The sequence below is a fragment of the Synchiropus splendidus genome, chromosome 7 (assembly GCF_027744825.2).
Source record: "Synchiropus splendidus isolate RoL2022-P1 chromosome 7, RoL_Sspl_1.0, whole genome shotgun sequence".
Classification (NCBI taxonomy): Eukaryota; Metazoa; Chordata; class Actinopteri; order Syngnathiformes; family Callionymidae; genus Synchiropus; species Synchiropus splendidus.
Genome location: NC_071340.1, coordinates 14,746,354 through 14,766,523, shown reverse-complemented (window position 1 = coordinate 14,766,523; position 20,170 = coordinate 14,746,354). Strand labels below are relative to the sequence as shown.

Here is a 20,170-nt window from a genome sequence, read left to right as displayed (position 1 = left end):
CTTAACTCTCCCTCTGTCCTTTCATTCTTCTTTCCTTTCTTCCGCCTCTTTCTTCTCATCTTCATTCCTTTATTTCTTCTGTACCCACTTTCCTATTTACCCAACTACATCCTCATTTTTTTCTTTTCCACCTCACCTAATTTACCATCTACATTGACACTTAACACAAATAAAAGAGAAGAATCTGCAGCTCGCCTCCGTTTTTCCTCTCCTCACTCTCATCCATCCCACGGTTATGGATGCGTGATGCGTTTATTTCTATTACCTCCTGCCATCCATTTAACCATCCTTTCATCCGTCTGTGCCACTAAATAGATCCAGCTCAATGTGCCACAATGCAGCAGGAAGACATAGCGACAGGCTGGACTATTAGGCTTCAACACTCTCCTGACATCTCACCTGTCTCCCTGGATGTCATATCCATTTCCTGAACTAACTGAGTTGGCTGCACTCTCTGGGCTCCCAGTCGTGTGTGACTGCGGCTCATTGCAGCAGTCTCATACAGCTCAGTGCTAAAAGCGCCGGATTTGATTACAAAGTCATTTTATTAGGTTTTCTTAATGACAGTATTTGAGCTGCATGTGATTCCATTCTTCTGTCTTCACCAAACCACGTTACGGTAAGTCAGGATCTGGAAGCCTGTGCAGTCAGCTATATTTAGACTCTTCATCAAGCCTCTTAGAGGTCAAACAGACTGCCTGCTTTGTTCATGTGTATGTCAAATTGACATCTCCAGAGAAGTAAATCCCAATATTTTAGAAAAATATTATGATTGTATGTTTTGTTTTGCAGTGTTCCTGGAGGTTAGAAACTACAGGTGTTTGTTATCTGTCAAATATTTGCTTCCATATGTCCCACCATAACTGCCTTACCTGTTCGATGTACCCTTTAAGAGATTTTTTTTTTTTGGCAGATGCTCCAGGTTTCCGAGATCTGGAGCATCTTGCTGGGCCTCAGGGAACATTTGAGGATGGTCTGGAAAATCCCTTCCAACACTGACACAATTCTTCTGTGGATGTGGTCTGGACAGTTCGTCTCACCTCCACCAGGTCACTTCCAGATACCCATCAACTCATGTTAAATTTCTTTTACTCATTTTCTTGGATACACTTATATATATAGGGGGTTGGATTCAATTCCAGCTACCCATTAGGTCTGTTTTTTTTTTTCGGCTGGCGAGGAAACCAGGGGGCAGAGGGAAAGAAAGCAGATTGACTGAAAAGTATGGCTCACACTGAATTCAAACCTTCAGTCTTCTTACATTGAGGCGTTGAGGAGTTAAGGTGTAACAATAATCACTGACGGTACCTTTAAACCAGGTGATGCAGTGAGATTGATATGATGTTTCCTCCAAAGTGATCAGCAATGTAGGCATGATAGATTTTAGGCGGGTGAAAAGGGATCAAAAGTGAAGTGTGATGCGAATTAGAACGTGTCTCCCTCTCAGGTGGCTCCCCGTCTTCCTCCTCCCACTCCTCCGGTCTTCACCCTCCTCCTCCTCCTCCTCGTCTGTGGAGCTGCTTCTGACGGACTTTTCCCAGTCCGATGCCCCCACAGGACTCCGCGGTCATGGCCGGAACTCTGACCCAGCACGGCTCCCCGAGCCCCGGCTACACCTCCAACAGCGCGGTGCCGCTGCCGGCCATCACGCAGACCAACTCCAGGGACAAGTGGAGCAAAAAGATGGACTTCCTCTTGTCTGTCGTGGGCTTTGCTGTGGACCTCGGAAATGTTTGGAGGTTTCCTTATATTTGCTATCAAAACGGAGGCGGTGAGTGCTCGCCTTTTTATATACACGTTTTTAACTTAATAACTCCTCACCCGTTTCGTAAGTTTTGACAAATCTCTGCTTTTGTTATATTAAATAACCGAAACTGCGCACTGTCCATGGTTCTGAATTTGTTTCCACAGCAAACTTTGGAAACTTTTCAATTATGGCAAGATTTTTTTTGGTTTTATTTGAGAAACCGTTTTAGTAGAAAAAAATAGAAATATTCAAACAATACGTAATGAAACCATTCATGCACAAACATGGCACAGAAACATAAATACTGAATGAGTCTTTATTTAAATGAAAAATGTATAATACGTGTTTTTGTACTTCATCAAATTTAACCGAGACTGGCACTAAATGGGGGTTAAAAAACAACAAACGAGACCTGAAAATAGTTAAAAATGTCAAAATACAGTCGCAACGCCTATTTAAAATTATAATCATAGGTTCATATATATTTAAATACAACATTTCAACATGATGCCCCATTCTGATATTATATAATACAAATACAAATGTTTATTATGAAACATAAATTAGTGTTCACTTCACTCTCCTCACACTAAATATTGAATAAATGGTGTTTCATATCTTACATGTGGTCCATGAATCAGCAGACCTGTAAATTGATATTCAATGTCACATTGAATTTCATCTAGTATTGTATTTGATTGAATGTTAATTTTTAACGCAATATTGTTGAGTTCCTGTCATGGAGACGACTGAGATTTCTCTGAGCTTTGATCAGACATGTTGACGCCTCTGATAATGCAATATTCAAGCTCATCTGTGTGTGTGTGTGTGCAGGGGCTTTCCTTATTCCTTACATCCTCATGGCCATCTTCGGAGGAATTCCACTCTTTTACATGGAACTGGCACTCGGACAGTTCCACAGAACCGGAGCCATATCAATATGGAAACACATTTGTCCAATTTTCAAAGGTAAATCAGACATTAATCATTGTCAATGGATGTCAATGTACTTTTGTCCAGATCTTTGCCCAGATTGCCAATAAACACTACTGCTTGTTCCCAGGAATCGGCTATGCCATCTGCATTATCGCACTCTATGTGTCCTTCTACTACAACACCATCATCGCCTGGGCCCTCTTCTACTTCTACTCCTCCTTCTCCACCATCTTACCCTGGACCAACTGTGACAACGTCTGGAACACCCCTGACTGCACCAACTACTTCGGCATGGACAACGTGACTTGGACCAATTCCTCCAAATCTCCAGCAGAGGAATTTTACACGTAAGTGCATGTAAGTTTGAGGAGCAGGAGCCTTGTGTATAAATAGCTCCCCAGCTCTCATCTGTATAAACACAGGTGATCTTGATGTGGGCTTGTTGTCGGGTGTAACATACAGGGTCGCACTTGTATGTGGTGACCGATGCGTTTGATCCAAACAGGAGGAATGTTCTTGAGATCCACAAGTCATCCGGGCTGAGAAACGTTGGCGGTGTTCGCTGGCAGCTGATGCTCTGCCTCTTTCTCATTTTCACCATAGTTTACTTCAGCCTCTGGAAGGGGGTGAAGACTTCAGGCAAGGTAACGTGTTATAAGTTTCACTGCGGCTATATTTAACTCCGCTGAACCCACACATGGTTGTTCATCCTCTTTGCATCCTCCCACTGCTTTCCTCCTCACCAGGTAGTGTGGGTTACCGCCACGCTGCCCTACGTTGTGCTTCTGATCCTCTTGGTCCGAGGAGCCACCCTGCCAGGAGCCTGGAGAGGAGTGGAGTTCTACCTGAAGCCTCAGTGGGAGAAGCTGCTGGAGACCAGTGTGAGTTGTTTGAAGGCCATGGCAAATGTAGATTCAACAAATTAGGACACAAATTGTGGCAACAATTTTACGATATATCACGACAAGATTTGAGGACATCATTGTTAATACACAAGATCCTGATACACTATACGTACGGTCGGCATGTGTGATTTCAGGGCTCATAGAGGCTGGTAACCCAGACACTAAAGAACCATTAATGAACTGTGTTTGCGGTGTGAACGGTCCACCATGCCGCCCATGTTGGGATCAATTTAGGCCCCAAATCACAATCTAAGACATAGAACATTGGTCTTTCCATTCCTAGATGAATGCCCTAGTTGGCAGTGGTCAGCACCTTAAAAGTGCGCCAGAGTCATTTGAATGACCTAAATATGCATGATGAATATTTTGCATGTTAGGAGGATGGCTGCCCCGGTTGGTCCGCTTGATGCATTCTCACCAAAGTTGCAGACCTCTGGGAGCACATTTATTATTGAAGTTTTCGATCAACCCTGACCTGAGGTGGAGTGTAGCCTCTCATGCGGATGAATAAAGCACTAGAACTGTCTGTGTCCATGTGTGCTCGTACTGATGGTGTCTTAGACGTTTTGCCACAGTGACATATGTTGCGGAGGGATGGATAAGATCAGGGTATTTCCATGTTAAATGTCTTTAACATGAGGAATATGTTTGTGGAAATGGTGTTTTCAATTGATTTTTTTTTTCATCGCACTAGCTCTAGTCCCTCAGAAGCAAGAAGTCTGATGTCCTAAATTCGGGTTTATCAGGTAGAGGTCTGCAAGTAACATCCAAACTCCACTGATTGAAAAGAATAAAACCACGACATCATTTGGCTGTTCACTCTCATCCAAATCTTTAAATTGGATTTTCAGTATGTGCAGCCTGAGGTAGGAAATTAAATGAAGATGAGCTGAAATGTTTCTTTATAATAAAAGGGATCTGCATTTACAATGAATGTGTTCTTTTCCCCCGTTTATTTTACAGTCGTGCTATTAGCCCAGTGAGATTTGGGCTTGTGTGTCCCGGCTCTCTGAAGCGGTCTCATCGGTCGCTGCATGCTTGTTTGTTCAACATGTGTGAGTGATTTGCTTGGGAGGGAATATGGATGAGATGAAATGAGATGCATAAATAAGCCACGGAGCAGGATAATAAGATGCATAATTGGTTTAGATTTTCTGCCCATTAACAAAGGCCTCCCTTTCTGTGGCACTCAACATTATCTGTTGCTGCGCTCCTCTTTTAACACTGCCCTTTAGATCTCCCTGCGCACAGTTGAGTTCTATATGACCGAGCACCACATCCCAGCGACAACAGTAATCGAGGAAAAGATTAATGGCCGAGACTCCTGTTTTCCAGTGCTCATTTTAGGTGTGTTCCATTTGAGGGATGTTTACATAGTGGGGTGCGGACTTCTATCTGTGTCATCTTAGAGTTGTTTTTAACTATTAATCTATTAACTTCAGAGACACTTCGGCAGTACAACCTTTTAAATAGTTTGCCGGTGTGAGAATTGAAAGGTGACATGTTGGGTTTTATCACCGAAGATATATACCAGGAGCAGCAAGTTCGTAGTCAACCTGAGTCCATTCTGTGTGGAGTTTGCTGGTTCTCCCTGTGATGGTGTGTTTCCTTTGGGCATTTGTCTTCCCTCCTACAGTCCACAAACATTCAGAGGGTGATTTGTGGCTCGAAAATCTCTGCAGATGTGAGTGGTTGTCTTCCTTTATGTGCCATGTGATGGACTGTTGTCCTGTCCAGAGTGTTCACCTTATTCCAGCCGGACAGGGCCAGAGTTGGAGGACACCCTGGATACTAGTGTGACCCAAGACTGAGTCAAGATCGAAACCAGATAACAAGACCAAATTCATTATAGAACAAACTGATAGCATTTCAAAACATTTCAGGTTTTTATTTTATTTATTTATTAATCATTTCCTTTGCAGTAACAAATAAATATGTGTGTCTGTATCACAGACTTCTGTATTCTGCATTAAGTTTGGTCTTGCCCTTGGTCCAGTTTTTGTCCCTCTGCTCAGGTCTCCAAGCCATCATAAGATAAAAATAAACCTAATTTAACCTCTTAAATGTCACACAAACACAGAGAAGACAGCCAAAATGTCTACATTTCTCCATTTAAAATGTGAAATGTTTGTGTTGTGTCTTCTCCAGGTGTGGGTGGATGCTGCAGCTCAGATCTTCTTCTCTTTAGGTCCAGGCTTCGGGGTCCTCCTGGCCTTGTCCAGCTACAACCCTTTTAACAACAACTGCTATCGGTGAGAAGTGGACCGCCCTCGTGATCCTTTCAACTCTTCTGGCTTCATAATTTTAATGAACCAATGCTGTGATAGCAGCAGGAAAAGGTTACTTCATCAACGGCGCTGGCGGCTTAACATTCCTGGAATAAGTAGAAGGGGGGCAAAGAATTTGACTGCTGCAACCCACATGATGATTAGTGAAGGAAGTTTAGAGATGTGGCCCTCTGCTCTTTACTGTTAGCAAAAAACGTGTTTAATCTGGTGATGTTCTGACTCTCCAGTGATGCCATCGTGACCAGCCTGGTGAACTGTCTGACCAGCTTTGTGTCGGGGTTCGTCATCTTCACGGTGCTGGGCTACATGGCAGAGATGAGGAAGGTCCGGGTGGAGGATGTAGCCAAAGATAAAGGTGAGCAAAGATCCTGGTGCACCACGGATTGCTGGTGTGAGTATTCACAATGTGCTTCATGCAGGGCCAAGTCTGCTCTTCATCACCTACCCAGAAGCCATCGCCAACATGATGGGCTCCACCTTCTTTGCCATCATATTCTTTGCAATGATGATCACCCTGGGACTGGATAGCACGGTACCTTCTGAACATTGAGACAAGAGTGACAAGTGTTCAGTTTCGAAATAGCAAAAAGAAAAGTGATGTACTAAAACCTCATGTTGTTCATGAAGCATTCACTATTTCCACCAACTTCATTTTGTTCTGAGCCATTAGTATTTGCAGCATGGTTTGCATACATGTTTGGGGGCAGAGTAATGCTAGAAACTTTGGAACACATTCTCCAAGCGGATTATTTATGAGCTGCCACAAACACAGCTGAAAATACCAGCTTAAAAGACCAGCTTGGCCTGCTTATTCCGACCTTCACGAGTGGAGCTGGATTTTGTCCCATTGGTTGATAAAGAATTGGTTAACCGACTAAGCTAGTCTAAAACTATCTTGTCAGTTTGTCTTGTTGAAGCAGGTTCTGCAACTCAGTAGTCTTTGTGCATTGAACTCTTCTCAGGAGTCCGACCCAGAGACATAATCTTAGCAGCGTTTTGATATTTACACGCGGTGCTCCTCACCACACCAGGATTCTGAGGAGACTGGCTGGAGTTCAACTTTGTACCTCTCCCAGAGAGATCGCCTCCCCGGCCTCTAATAGTCACCTAACAGTGCAAACTAATTAATTTTGACCACTCGTATGAAGGGTTTCCCTAGTGACCATAGTGTCAAAGCTTTGTCTTTAAGCTCAGCTCTCTGAATGAAGTGCATTTTTGCCCTGAGTCCCAGGACCGGGGTGTCCCCTGCCTCTCGTCCAGTGCAGCTGGTGACAGGCTTCTGAGCCCCTGACACTACAGAAGATGTGCCAGACTCAAGGCCTGAGGTCCAAATCCACCCAGTCAAGTGTCCTGCTGGAGCTTTAAATAACTAGTTTCAAGCTCACCAACAAAGACTACAGCGTTCAACCTTTTTGACAACAGTGTATCATGTACTTCAAGTAGAACGTGAACAATCCAACATTCATTTACTCTCCAACAATATAAAGAGAGGCTGAAGTTTGGTGATGAGATGAGCTTGTTTGTCCCTTGTGTGACTGAGTTCCTCACCCCTGGAATCAGAGGAATAAAATTAATAAAAGGAAATGTGATTATTTGCGAGTAGATTGGGTTTAAACCGTTTGATGTCGTTTCAGTTCGGGGGTCTGGAGGCGATCATCACAGCCGTGTTGGACGAATATCCAGATCAATTAGCCCACAGACGTGAGCTGTTCGTCTTGTGTCTGGTGCTCGTGTGCTTCTTGGGCTCTCTCAGCACCCTAACAAACGTGAGTGTTTCTGACACCTTTTCTTCATGAAATAGGCTTGTAAAACGTTGCTGTTGATTCATATGAATGTGAATTGACAGGGCGGAGCTTACGTGGTGAAACTTCTGGAGGAATTTGGGGTGGGCAGCTCCATCATCGCTGTGGGATTTCTGGAGGCCATTGCTGTGTCTTGGTTTTATGGTAAAGTGTTTTGTTGCTTTTGTGGTCTCATGTAACATTCTGAAGCTACTATTTACATGTTGGATGCTTGTGATCTCAGGGATAAACAGATTTAGCAACGACGTCCAAGCCATGCTGGGGAAAGCTCCGGGACTTTTTTGGAAAGTTTGCTGGGTGGTCATCAGTCCGGCATTTCTGGCGGTAAGAAATAAGGAATCGGAACCATTTTGATAATGTATTTATCTTAACTCATTTTTAATATTTTCTGAAATGCGACCCTTTGAAAAAGATTGCCCAATCACCGTCACTTAAAGTCAAGCAGAGATCAATGAGCAGCAGTGGACAAGAGCAGACGCACTAGAAGTGTGAGATCAATCGCCTCTTTGAAGGCTGCCGCTGCTCAACAGCACTCCTCCCGCTGTAGATTAGACCTTCTCCCCTGGAAATATTTCATTTTAAACTTGGTTTGGTGCAGAATATGGATCGCACAACATTTGGATAAATGTCACTTTCCTGTTATCTACAGTCAGCGCAACGCCGCTCATTTGCATTTTCCTCTCGTGTTGACATTTACAACTTTGCAATATTATGAGTTGATTTCCTCCACAAATACATCACCTGTGGATTTACATATGGAAATGTTATGTTCCCCAAATCTCCAGTATATCATCGTGAGCTCCATGCTGAAGGCGCCGCCGCTCTCCTTGTTTGACTATCAGTACCCGGACTGGAGCATCACTGTGGGATACATCGTGGGCTTCTCCTCTTTCATGTGGATCCCCATCTACATGGTCTACAAGCTGGTGTGGACGCCAGGCTCTCTAAAACAAGTCAGTGGACACCGCTGACAGCCGTGTGAGCGGCTGAATATTCCAGCTAAGAATCTATTTATGCTCTCATTCCAGAGGCTGGCTGTGTGCTTGAGACCAGAGAGGACGCTTCCTGACATCCCGGCTGACGGACTCAACATGCCCATTATTCCATAGAAGCACGAAGCTCGACAGGTTTCCTGAGGAAAAGTCACATTAATGGAATTGTATTAGAATAGAAAATATGGTAATGTGAAGGCCATATATACTGACACAATACCTCAAGTGGCGCGGCTTGTCAAAATTATTGTTTCCAACTTTCTCATCGGAGCAGTGCCATCACCGTTGTCATATTGATGGTCTTCACAGAACTCGGCTTCTGAGGTCATTTGTTAACATGCACCGCCAGTTCAGTTGCATGGGACATATTCTGACGTGAGTCTATGTATTTTGTGTGCATGTGAACAGCCTCATAATTTAGCTCACATTCGTGGGGATCTTTCCGCGACAGTTTTAAGTTTTCACTCTGTTTACAACCAGCTCCGTGGCACTTTGTACAAATGTTGTGTGTGTTTTGTTAATGTTACACTGTAAGGAACACTGGGACTCGACTGTTTCCCCTCTTTTCTTATCGCTGTCGTTTACATTACCATCATCTGTTCTGCAGACCTGCTTACAAATGAACTGGAGCCGCTGAAGACTTCTGCCAAAATATTTCTCCCTCATTTGTTATGGATATACAGGAAATGAGGCACTTAAGCTTAAAACGTATCCTATTTTCACGTGGATGAGGCTAAAACTGAGCAGTCTGTAAACAGTCTTCTATGTCGTCTGCTTACTTTGCCTTAATTATTCTCAACATGTACCAGATCTGTAAACGTCGTCTCGATATTGTGTTCTCTCTGAATATAAAGACTGTTCAAAGTTTTCTCCAGATATATACACAGTAATGGTCGTGTATTGCAACTTTCACTTCAAGATATGGGCCATGTGTTGAGCAAGTGATTGTTGCTGTGTGTATCTTGTACTCATAAGATATTCGAACATGAAGATATTCGAAAGGAAATCGATGTGTTTTTTTTTTGTTTGCCACAACATTAGCTCAACCATCACAAATGTGTTTGCCAGGGTTGCGGAGTCTTTCAAACAGCCGCTGTGCTGATCTCTTCAATAGAAACAGCTCATTAGCAACATCTAGAATCCATCATTGTCCTAGAGAATAGCATGACCTCCACCTTTGAACACTCGGCTGACATTAAACCTGGTCTGTCACTTTAAGGTTGACAGGTAAGAGCACGAGCGAGAGTAGCAAGTGCTCAAGAAGAGGAGGCCGACGATGGAGCTGATGGACACGTAGATGAAAGGCCTTTTGTGCCAGTGACGGCCATTGAAGTGGACAACAGGGACGCTGTGAAGACACATAAAAGAGGCTCTGCTAAATAGACGTCCACTGTTGGACACGATGAGTGTGCGTGGTACAAACATTAGGAACAAACATGGTTGATGTGGCCCTATTACTCCGGATAGAAGTGCAATGAATCAATGAGCTGGTGTTATTTTTCATTGTTAAGTGACCAGGAGCAATTTTACAGCCACAGATTATGTCATCCATCTGACACTCAGAGTTAACATGGCTTTACATCGACTTTTGGCAGCTCTGACACAGTTACCACATTAACCCTGCGTCAGATGAGTTTAGTTATTTTGTTCATTTTTTTAAATGCGATACGATAATAATACGATAGTCGGGAAAACAACAAATTAATTATGTTAAGTATTAGCAAGATATTTTTGTCATTTACTTATTACAAAATAAACAACACAATTAAACTTGTACTACTACTACTACTTTTAGAGCAGTTATTTAATCAGTACTACTACTACTACTGCCACTGCTACTATTACAACTACGACTCCTATTACTACTACTATATTATTATTATTATTATTATTACTATATTGGTAGTTGTAGCAGTAGTATTAGTATCTAACATAATTATAAGATATTTTTGTCATTTACTTTTTTATTTATTTTATTGTTTTCATATTTATTGCAATTACTTAATCAGTACTAGTACTACTGCTACTACTGCTATTACTACTGCTACTACATCTACTACTACTACTATTAATAATAATAATAGAATAATAATTATTATTATTCAAAAGAAATATTATTATTATTATAATTACTCTCAGTAGTAGTAGTAGTAGCAGTAGTAGTATTATAAAACATTATTATAAGATATTTTTGGCATTTACTTATTACAAAATACACGTTTTCATTTGTTGTAATAATAACTACTACTATTACTCCTACTACTATTATTATTATTATTATTGGTATTCTTAGTATTATTCAAATGAAATATTAGTATTATTATTATTAATATTACTATTAGAAGTAGTAGTAGTAGTACCAGCAGTAGTATTATTATATAACATAATTATTATAATTATTACGAGCAGTAGTATTTGACACCTGTTGCTCATCTCACTATTGCAGTAGCTAACACGACCAGTGTGCAACCTGAAATCAAGTGATAATCAAGTTGAGTCAAAACTTATTTGTGTCTTATGACTAATGAAGACTATTAGTATCTACAATTTTTAATAACATTAGCTGCCACAATACATCCTTTTACTATATGTTGATTGTCCAGGGTCAGATGAACGGATGAGTGGAAATGATTTGCAGATTATGTTTCCTTTCATGATTATACTAGCAGAGTTGATAGTGTAGTATTCTCCTTTATAACCTGGCCTTGACTACTGAGCGCAGTTACAACAACAGGCCATGAGACAAGTGTCTTGGTGCAAGGAAGTGGATGTACCTGCCTGGCATTTCTCAACACTCATTAAGCCGGTGCTGCTGATAATTAACGGCCGTAACTGTTGGCAATGGTGTGCAAACACTTGTTTGCCATGGAAGACAAAGATAAAGGCCACATACATCAGTCATGCGGGGTAATTATATAAGAGTATAACCTCAAGGAGCTTGACCTTTATGTCTATTCTTCACTGCTCTTTGACATTTCAGAAATGAGAAATGTGACGGAAGCCTCCCATGTGTTTGATGGTTCCCAGTAAGAGGGATATACAGTCAAGTATGTGATGAGACCAGCAAGTACCATCTCAGCCGTGGGAACCTTCTGTGTCAGCAAAACACGCCCTCGGTTTTGAAGCATGTAACATGCACCATGGTTTGTTTAACTTTATGGAAACGTATCCACAGTGTTGTGCGGCCTTTGTGTTTTTAGAGTCTTGACAGAGAGTGATTGACAGAGACCTGGATAATGAGAGTCCTTGTGTAAAAAGCAGGTGCTATTGTCAAAAAGAGAATGACTGATCTGGTACTGATGTTAAAAACCCAAACAACTAACAAAAAGCAAAGGTATTTTATGAAGATTTGGAATGGTATTTGGAACATTTTAATGGATTTAATAGTCAGATCCAGAAAGACAATACGAGCATGGGTTTAGTCAGCTGAAAAAGCAGTGAAAGTATGAAAATGTAAAATATTTTTATTCATTTGAAGAACGTGGAATTAACGTTAAAACAACTTTACATTAATGAATATGAAATCACGCACCCATTATAGTGATTTATTTTTTAGGGCGAAGGAAATCTCATAAAACAAAATTGCGTACGTTACATGGAGAAATAATGAATGAAGTAAAAATGTCTCATGACAGCGACGTAAGAGCCATGTTTCGCGTGATGGTAGAGTTGTGTTCACTGTCATAAACACTGTAGGAATTTTATAATTCCTCGCCCGGGTGAGTTAATTCACTCATAGTTGATGTGTCTTTATTTGTTAATGTGTTTATCAGAAACATATCCTATTGTTGACGTGGGTATTAGTGGGTTTCATAAATCGCAAGGTCCATCGTATTTCCAGGCGCCAACAACTGCCATGACGGCGTTAGGACCCAGAGTCACAACGGAAGTCTCACCACTCCTCCATCGTGATCACCGCGGTCTCTCTCTCCATCCTCCTCCGCCACGATGATGCTCCGTCTCATCCCTCACGCTCTGCTCGTGTCTCTCGGTGCCTTAGTGAGAGGACAGACGGAGGAACCAGCAGAAAGAGCCTACGTGGTCCTGGAGAAGCAGAACCTGGGTAAGAACGGGTGAATCAACAATCGCAGGGCCCGGACTTCCTTTTGACGTCATCTTGAAATCGGTGTTTCTTGTCCTTGCAGTCACGCTGGGCAGCGTCCTGGGCGCCCTGCTGCTCCTCATGGTCTTCATGGCCGTCTGCGTCTACAAACCTCTGCCTCGGTCCTGACTGGAAACCCAAGATCTACCTGCACCTGCTGCCCGGGACACGGTCCAGGTCCGGTGTTGCACCGAGGGAACTCACCCACCCGCTGGCTCGCCACAAAAACAAATCACCGAAGAACATTTGTGTCAATCAGATCAGGTTATTTATAAATCGATTATGATTTAATGTATAGAAGACTTTATTTAACGCTTTGAATAAAACCTGAGCATTTATAGTCGTTGACTTCAGGCACTGCTTTTCAGTTTCTTTCGTGTGCTATATTGTAAGTAAACACATACCAGTATTTGTATATCAATAAACTTTATAAAAAAAATAAAAAAGTGCTGAAATGTAGTTATTTACAAAAGTCCGCAGAAGAAATCCAAATGTAAGCAGAAAAAAAAAAAAGCTGAGAACGCCGCCATGCCAGCAGTTTTTTTTTTTTCCATGGAATAAATGCACATATAACTATCAAGTGTTTTTGTAGCTTGTAAGGTTAGTGTACATTGTCTTTAGTAGCTGATACACAAATGTAGAATTAAATATAAAATGATCACGGCATATAATGCCCTTATTTCTTCCACTAGCAAAAGAAAGCATATACAATACGTCAATAAGTCACACAGTCATTGTCGTAATACAAATAAAGTGCTTTTATTAATAAACATTTTAATCAGCTTTTTCTTCAGATTTCAATCGCAATGAGAAAAAAAAACAAAAACACAACAACCTTGCAGCCTAAATGGTCCATAAGTACATGTTTCCTGTTAAAGCAGAAGTCCAACCTTTCAGCCTCTCAGCAACCAGATGAAGCAACGCAGAATTTTCAGATAAACAATTAGTGGTTAATGTCTTATTCAGCATCAAACTGCTGTTGTTTAATCAGCTTAATTCATACAAAGATTTTTTTTCAGTGTGGCACATAGGGAAAGTATGAGCACCGCTGAACAATATGACAGCAAAGCATTCTGTTGGCACATGCCGAAAACGCTCAGAGGTTTTAAGTTGTATGTGGCAACTGAGAGCCAAGTTAAAGGAAAGACTGCATTTAGAAATAATCTCTGCATCACGGCTTGTAAAGCGGCATGTGTCCCTTTTCCTTAGACTCAGCATGCGGCTCATGTCTGCAGCATGCTTTTGTTCGCGCTTCATTAAATTAGGAGTATAAAAACATCTGTCCTACCAGCAAATATTCCGTTTGTTGTCTGAAGATAACAGCAGTTGTGTTAGTCTGGAACCCTGAGAGTTTTATTAAGTGGTGTGTTTAGAATAAAACATGTATAAATCTCATCGTGTTGACGATAAAATAAGTTGCTTCATGCCCACGATTCTACAGCATGAATGCGTTCCACTTGAAAAGACAGAGAAATTGGGGGAATTCAAATGGGCCTCAATACATCAAGGAAAAACCAGAGTGAGTAAACAGAGAAAATTGTTTCCAGTTGAAGTTGAGTGAGGAAAAATACCGAAAATATCCCCTAGAAATCTAGCACACAGAGAATGTTCTATTGCCTACCTGGTATAAAAAAAAGCTGCAGTTGCATAGTAGACATGTTAGGAAGAGAGACTGAGGTCTGGTGTTTTCTTCAGAAACTAAAAAAGTTATTATTATTGTTAAAGTTCTGTGTGTCATTCCCTTTTACTTTTCTGTCAGAGAGAGCAGCAAGATACGCTCCAGCTCCTCCTCCTCCTGCTTTCTAATCTGCTCCTCTTGCTCTTGCGCTCGGGCAGAGAGCTCCATAGCCAGGTGAAGGTCTGTGTCAGGGCTTGAGGTGGAGAAGGAGCTCGCTGGGCTGGAAGTGTCTCCATAATCCACTAGCTCCCCCTCTGGGACGCTGCTGGAATCACAGAAAAAAAGAATCAGTTGCTAAAACGTTTTTATAAGGTTAAATCAACGACAGTGGTGAGAGTCTGACCTACCGGTCACTATAGTTACTGGGCACAGTGTCAGTAAAGTCCACACCTGCATCCACCCAGGTGACGTCCTTCAATCACACATACAGAAACAACAAGCTCGCATCACATGAGACATTATATCATCAACTGAAACAGATGGCTGATGCAGGTCACCTGGTCTGAAACATTTTGGGAATCCAGGAGACTCTGGTGAATAGCGTACTGCAAAAGCTCCTCATCGTCGTTGGGCACGGGTGCATGGCGGCTGCCCCCTCGGCGATGGTAGTTGGCAGGAACTTCAAAGACAGATGGGCACACCTGAAATAGTGGAGCTGTGGGATTGAAGAAATCGAAAAACATTATGAAATACAATGGATTCGTTTCCAAATATGATGGTCTGAGAAGAGATCTGGCTCTTACCTGCAGCTTCTTCATCGTCTCCTGAGGATGTTGTTGTGGATGTTGGAGTTGCTGCTGGTGTCACCTTGGCTTCCTGCTCGGTGCTGCATCGGTTTACATGGTCAAAGGTGATCCTGGCATTGAGCACATGGAACAGAGGGATCTCTGCAGAACAAGGAGACAAATGACACATTTGTAAACTATAAATCACAGCATATGCAATGGCGAGTGAAGTGGCGGCACCTGGCACACAACTCACCGATCTTAACTGGAAATCCCGGTGGAAACTTTAAGGTGACAAAGTCTCGCAGGCGTGCAAAATGGGAGCTGGTCCGAGCCATGAGGTCAATAATGGGTGTCACCTGCTCCACCAGGGACAAAGGATGCTCTTCACTCATCCACAACGTACCTTTGAACCTGCGGAAGATGGGTTTGAGAAACAAATTCAGGCGAACATTTTCAAGACAGTTACTCCACCTACTTCTGTGTGCGAATGCTGAGCTCGATGGGCCTGCCAATGTCTCTGTTCCCCAGGTCAAAGTTGGGGTCAAAATATTCCTCCGGTGTGATAGCTGTGGGATTGGTGGCAGTTGCATACTCAAGGGTGAGGTCCTGCAAAAGAGGGGTCCATTAACCTGGTGAGAAAAACATCTATTCTGTATGAGCAAACGAACCCCATGTGCACTGATGTGTTGCTCCACTGTGCCGAGCATGGATTCCAGAATGTTCCTCTCACCTGAGAATACACAAGAAACCTGCTTTTTCAAAAATATTTTTCAATTCATTCATTCACTGGGGTCTATTCCAGCGACTTGGGACGAGAGGCGCGGTCACCGTGGACAAGTTATCAGTCCATCACAGGGCTCTTAGACCACTGTTTTCAGTGGTCTAAGCGTTCCACAACACACTAGTGCATGGTGAGAGACTGTTTGAGGTGCCTTAGGAAATTGTCGAATACAACCAAATCTGGAGACATTTTTGAACAAATTACTTTTCTGCAAAGCAAAATGGTCGAGTTTCAGTAGCTACAATTTTTTTTAATTAAAGGGGATTTTCTACAATCTCCACAAAACACAATTGCGCTTTGGCCTCAGATCCATTCGTGGTGTGCCCCACACACGCACTCCCATCTGCTGACTGTCCAATCCCTTAGTAACTGACGTTTGTCATTTCAGAAAACTGAACACATGTAATTCCACCACTCACTTTTTATTCTGGCTTTCTCTTCGTCTGTGAGATGTTCTGTGCGTGTTCTGATGACTACATTGACATTATTGACGCTGAAAACCTGTGAAAACAACATGTTACAATGGAAAAAGTAGCAGGGGTAAAGGACGGCAAACATATATTCATGAGATAAAAAGACCTTTGCTTCAAATCCATTCACTGACTCTGTCTTTTCAGTCCTCCAGCCCCAAATTCCAGATTTATTCCTGCAGAGAAGGAAGTTGATCTTAAAAGATAGTTGCTTGCACATCTCTGTTTGACCATGGTCAAATCAAGTCACTTGCCTTTCAAAAGCAATATCTTTGGTGTCCAGAAAGGTGTTGACGATAGGCGTTGTCAGTCTTTTGGCCACTTCCTGTTCTGCTGGCTGCATGGACTCTAACGTCACATCTTCCATCTCTTGAGAGATGTTAAAGTGCACTGTGTCCACCACATGGTCGTCATGGTTCACCTCCATGAGTTCTGCAAATGAATCTTGCAGGGCAGACACAGATATTTCAGGTATAACTCAAGAGCACCACAGGTTTGCCATAAAGTTCTCTGCAGTACAGTACAGGCCAAGAGTTTGGACACATCTCTCATTCAGGAATGTTTCCATTGTAGATTCTCACTCAAGTCATTAAAACTATGAACATATGAAATTACGAACCAGTAAACAATAGAGTGTCATTACTCAAAACATGTTTTATATTTTAGAGACTCCAAAACAGCCAGCCTTTGCTTGTTGATGACTCCAACATATGACTTCATCATGAAGCTCACTAAGAAAAGGTTAGCAGTGCTGCCAACAAAGATATCTATTCTATTTATTTCAATTTTTTTCATTTCTACATAATTCCATATATCCTGCTTCATATATGTGATGTCTACAGTGCGTAACCAGATTGTAGAGCAGAGGTGGGCAATTCAATTTCCTATAGGGCCACAATGGAAACTGTAATGGTTATGAGGGGCCATCATCAAAAGAAAGACAGCGATGACTGCAAAACATATATACAAAAAAATATACAAAATATATACTATCAAGGACAAAATGAAGAAGAATATTGAATGTAAGTAAGGATATTAAGAATTGTGAAACCTATCGAAATATTTCATTCTGTATGCATTTAATTTGAATATAAATTCAAATTAATATATAATTCCTTCAATGTATTTTGAGGAACAGGAAAAACACAAAAATGGCCAATAAAAAGAAGAGAATTATAGTCTACAAACAAGAACATGCTATATTAAATGCTGTGTGTTGGTGGTGACTAAAAGAGAAAGCAGAAAAATTATATATAGTTTTAGTACGACATCAAACAGGCCACAAGAACACAGGCACCAGGTCGCACATGGCCCCCGGGCTGCACTTTGCTCAGGTCTGCTGTAGAGAGTAGCAAAAATAATGACAAAACACTGAATCAGGTGTGTCCAAACCTTTGGCCAGTTCTGTGTCGAAACAGGAACCTAATAATTAATCAGACAGTAGTGTAATGGCCCAATAATAAAGCTATTTCATTATGAACACACCACCGTTTTCAGATGCAGCTTGTTTACTCGATTTAATTATCACTGTGCTTCACCCCTGTGGTTAGAGACGGTCACAATGAGTCATAATTAAAACTCACCATCTCCTCTGAAGATATAGCTTCTCCGCCCTCTGATCCAGGTCATGTTTTCAAAGCCTAGAAGAGTTGCATCAACTCGCAGACTGGCACCACTTTTCCAAATGCGACACACATCGCTTGGACAAACCCGGGAGAGTAGAGGAACTGTGAAGCACATGAACGTTTCAAAACAGCAACACATGTTTCAAAAACAACACTGAGAGCGATATGAAGTTTTTCCAGTTCAACCAGATAAACAACAGTGGATTAAAGTTTGGCAGCTATTTTAAGAGCTCACAACACCAATAAAATATGTGCTTTCATTTTTGTAATCCAGTGTGAAGAACCATATATACACAAATAAACTTACTCCAACTGGTGAATTCCCACTTCATTTCCATATAAAAGTCCGGAGACTGTAGACAGAAAATATTTTTTTAACCTTATTAAATACGATTGTGGAAGTTGCAGATAAGAGGAATGCGTTATAGACTTAAACCTCTCGGATCTTTGACAGCAGCTCAGGCACTCCTCCCAGCGCAGTTGAAGCTTTGAGGTAGTCTCTCTGCTGAAGGACTAACTGGACCATCTCTGGATCACCGGTGCTGACCGCCTCCTGCAGCACTGCACGCAGTTTAAGCAAACCACGAAACATCTTAGGGAAGAAATGTTTGAGCCTCCAGGGAGGAGACTGCATTATGAACCTCAAAACTGACGGTAACAATGCAGCAAAATAAAACCGCGGTGACCCCAGTTAGCTATCGTCTTTACATGGATTATAGATGCTCGGAGCTGAGCCAGTCAACAAAACCACAAAATGCAGTGTGGTTGGGTCGTTCCAGGAAACACTGTAGGTAGTGATTAGACTCTGACCTGTCCAATGGTTGGCATTTTCTCTCATTACTTCAGCTCCATGTCTCAGAAGGACTCGCACAGACTCCAGGTGACCCAGTGAGACAGCTAGGTGCAATGGGGTCCGACCTCTCGGGTCCACCGTCTCAATGCCATCCTGGTTTTAAAAAAAAAAAAAATCGAATTATTGTATTTTTAGGGTTTCAAAAAGTGGTGTAAGTGAGAAATTAATCAGTAAGTAAAACCATTGTAGGCATGTATCGTATGCACAGCATTTGCGACCTGTCATGTTTAAATCAAGAATTTACTTCTGCTTTCGTCTTCCATATCTGAGGCTACACTGCATCTATTGCAATGCAGTTGGCGGTAACACCAACCGACTATAGCAGATTTATTGTTGTTGTTATCTAAATGTGAACATTTTAAACTAAATCCAGATGTAAATCTGCATTTATACTGGGGAAATATAACACATGGGCAGAAACATTTAGTGTGTTACCAATACGACTAGCATACAGAACAGATCGGATAGAGCAGCACACTACAGACTTTATTTAGGAAGAATACGTCGTCACAGTTGGATTTACAGACCTGCGCTATCCTTATGTGTCCTTCCAGTCCTCTAAAATCATTCTCCCACACAGCAGAGTGCAGGGGGAACCGCTCTCTGACAGCTTCGCTAACGTTAGCAGTGGACATCTTCCTCTTCAGTGCAGCGTCAGCCAGCTTCTATCGGGAACAGCCATGAGAAACCTGCGACACATATTCAGTGGCCGTGTCAGAAATGGCGACGACGGCACCGACTCGGCCAAAAACGAAAGTGGGACCACAGACAGCGGCGGACAACTTTCGTCCCTGCTTTCACCTAAATGAAAACTTTCGAACAAGGAAGTGCCAGGAGCGTAACACCGAAAAAGGGGGGTGGCCTACTTCATAGAATCGATGTGTACGACGAAGCACTGCCATTAAAACAAGAAGTCAAAAATAATAAACGTAAATTGAGGTTTTATATACATATATGTACACGAAGTTCGCCTCAAAAAGAAATAATTATAACAATTTAAATCGGCATCGTCTATGTTTAGGGGAATGGTGTGTTCCATCTTGGACAAATCCATTTGAGATGTAAACAGGGGGGTTCAGCGTCAACTTGCCCTGGAGTGATGATAATAAAGACAGTGCTTTTAAATGACTCCTTTGTTATGTTAAAGATGAAAATAGTATGAGTCATCTCTACAACTAAAAATCAATTATTAACAACATTTTCAAAATCAGAATAATGGCATCACTTAACGAACGACACAGAAACGACGCGTTCGAAAACAGT

At 41.9% G+C, this 20,170-nt stretch overlaps 2 protein-coding genes across 3 annotated transcripts; one reads left to right on the top strand and one right to left on the bottom strand.

Moving 5' to 3' along the window:
- Positions 1 to 1,545: 1,545 nt before the first annotated feature.
- On the top strand, positions 1,546 to 9,660 carry slc6a4b (solute carrier family 6 member 4b). The gene is made up of 13 exons (XM_053870468.1): positions 1,546 to 1,771; positions 2,582 to 2,716; positions 2,811 to 3,030; positions 3,189 to 3,327; positions 3,430 to 3,564; positions 5,737 to 5,840; positions 6,104 to 6,231; positions 6,296 to 6,408; positions 7,511 to 7,642; positions 7,723 to 7,822; positions 7,902 to 8,002; positions 8,464 to 8,631; positions 8,707 to 9,660. Exons 1-13 carry the CDS (start codon positions 1,546 to 1,548, stop codon positions 8,785 to 8,787), a joined length of 1,782 nt encoding a protein of 593 aa, XP_053726443.1. The 3' UTR covers positions 8,788 to 9,660.
- Positions 9,661 to 13,523: 3,863 nt separating this feature from the next.
- Positions 13,524 to 19,743, bottom strand: ankrd13a (ankyrin repeat domain 13A). 2 transcript variants are annotated; one of them, XM_053870432.1, is made up of 15 exons: positions 19,435 to 19,743; positions 18,865 to 19,000; positions 18,491 to 18,615; positions 18,362 to 18,407; positions 18,013 to 18,156; positions 16,684 to 16,873; positions 16,539 to 16,605; positions 16,379 to 16,460; positions 15,847 to 15,908; positions 15,654 to 15,784; positions 15,432 to 15,589; positions 15,194 to 15,337; positions 14,948 to 15,105; positions 14,798 to 14,862; positions 13,524 to 14,712 (listed from the first exon to the last, which is right to left on the bottom strand). In XM_053870432.1, exons 1-15 carry the CDS (start codon positions 19,540 to 19,542, stop codon positions 14,517 to 14,519), a joined length of 1,812 nt encoding a protein of 603 aa, XP_053726407.1. In that variant the 5' UTR covers positions 19,543 to 19,743; the 3' UTR covers positions 13,524 to 14,516. The 2 variants fall into 2 exon arrangements, with proteins under 2 accessions (XP_053726407.1, XP_053726406.1); XM_053870431.1 differs by having other exon boundaries at positions 13,524 to 14,715; positions 19,435 to 19,742.
- Positions 19,744 to 20,170: the final 427 nt, after the last annotated feature.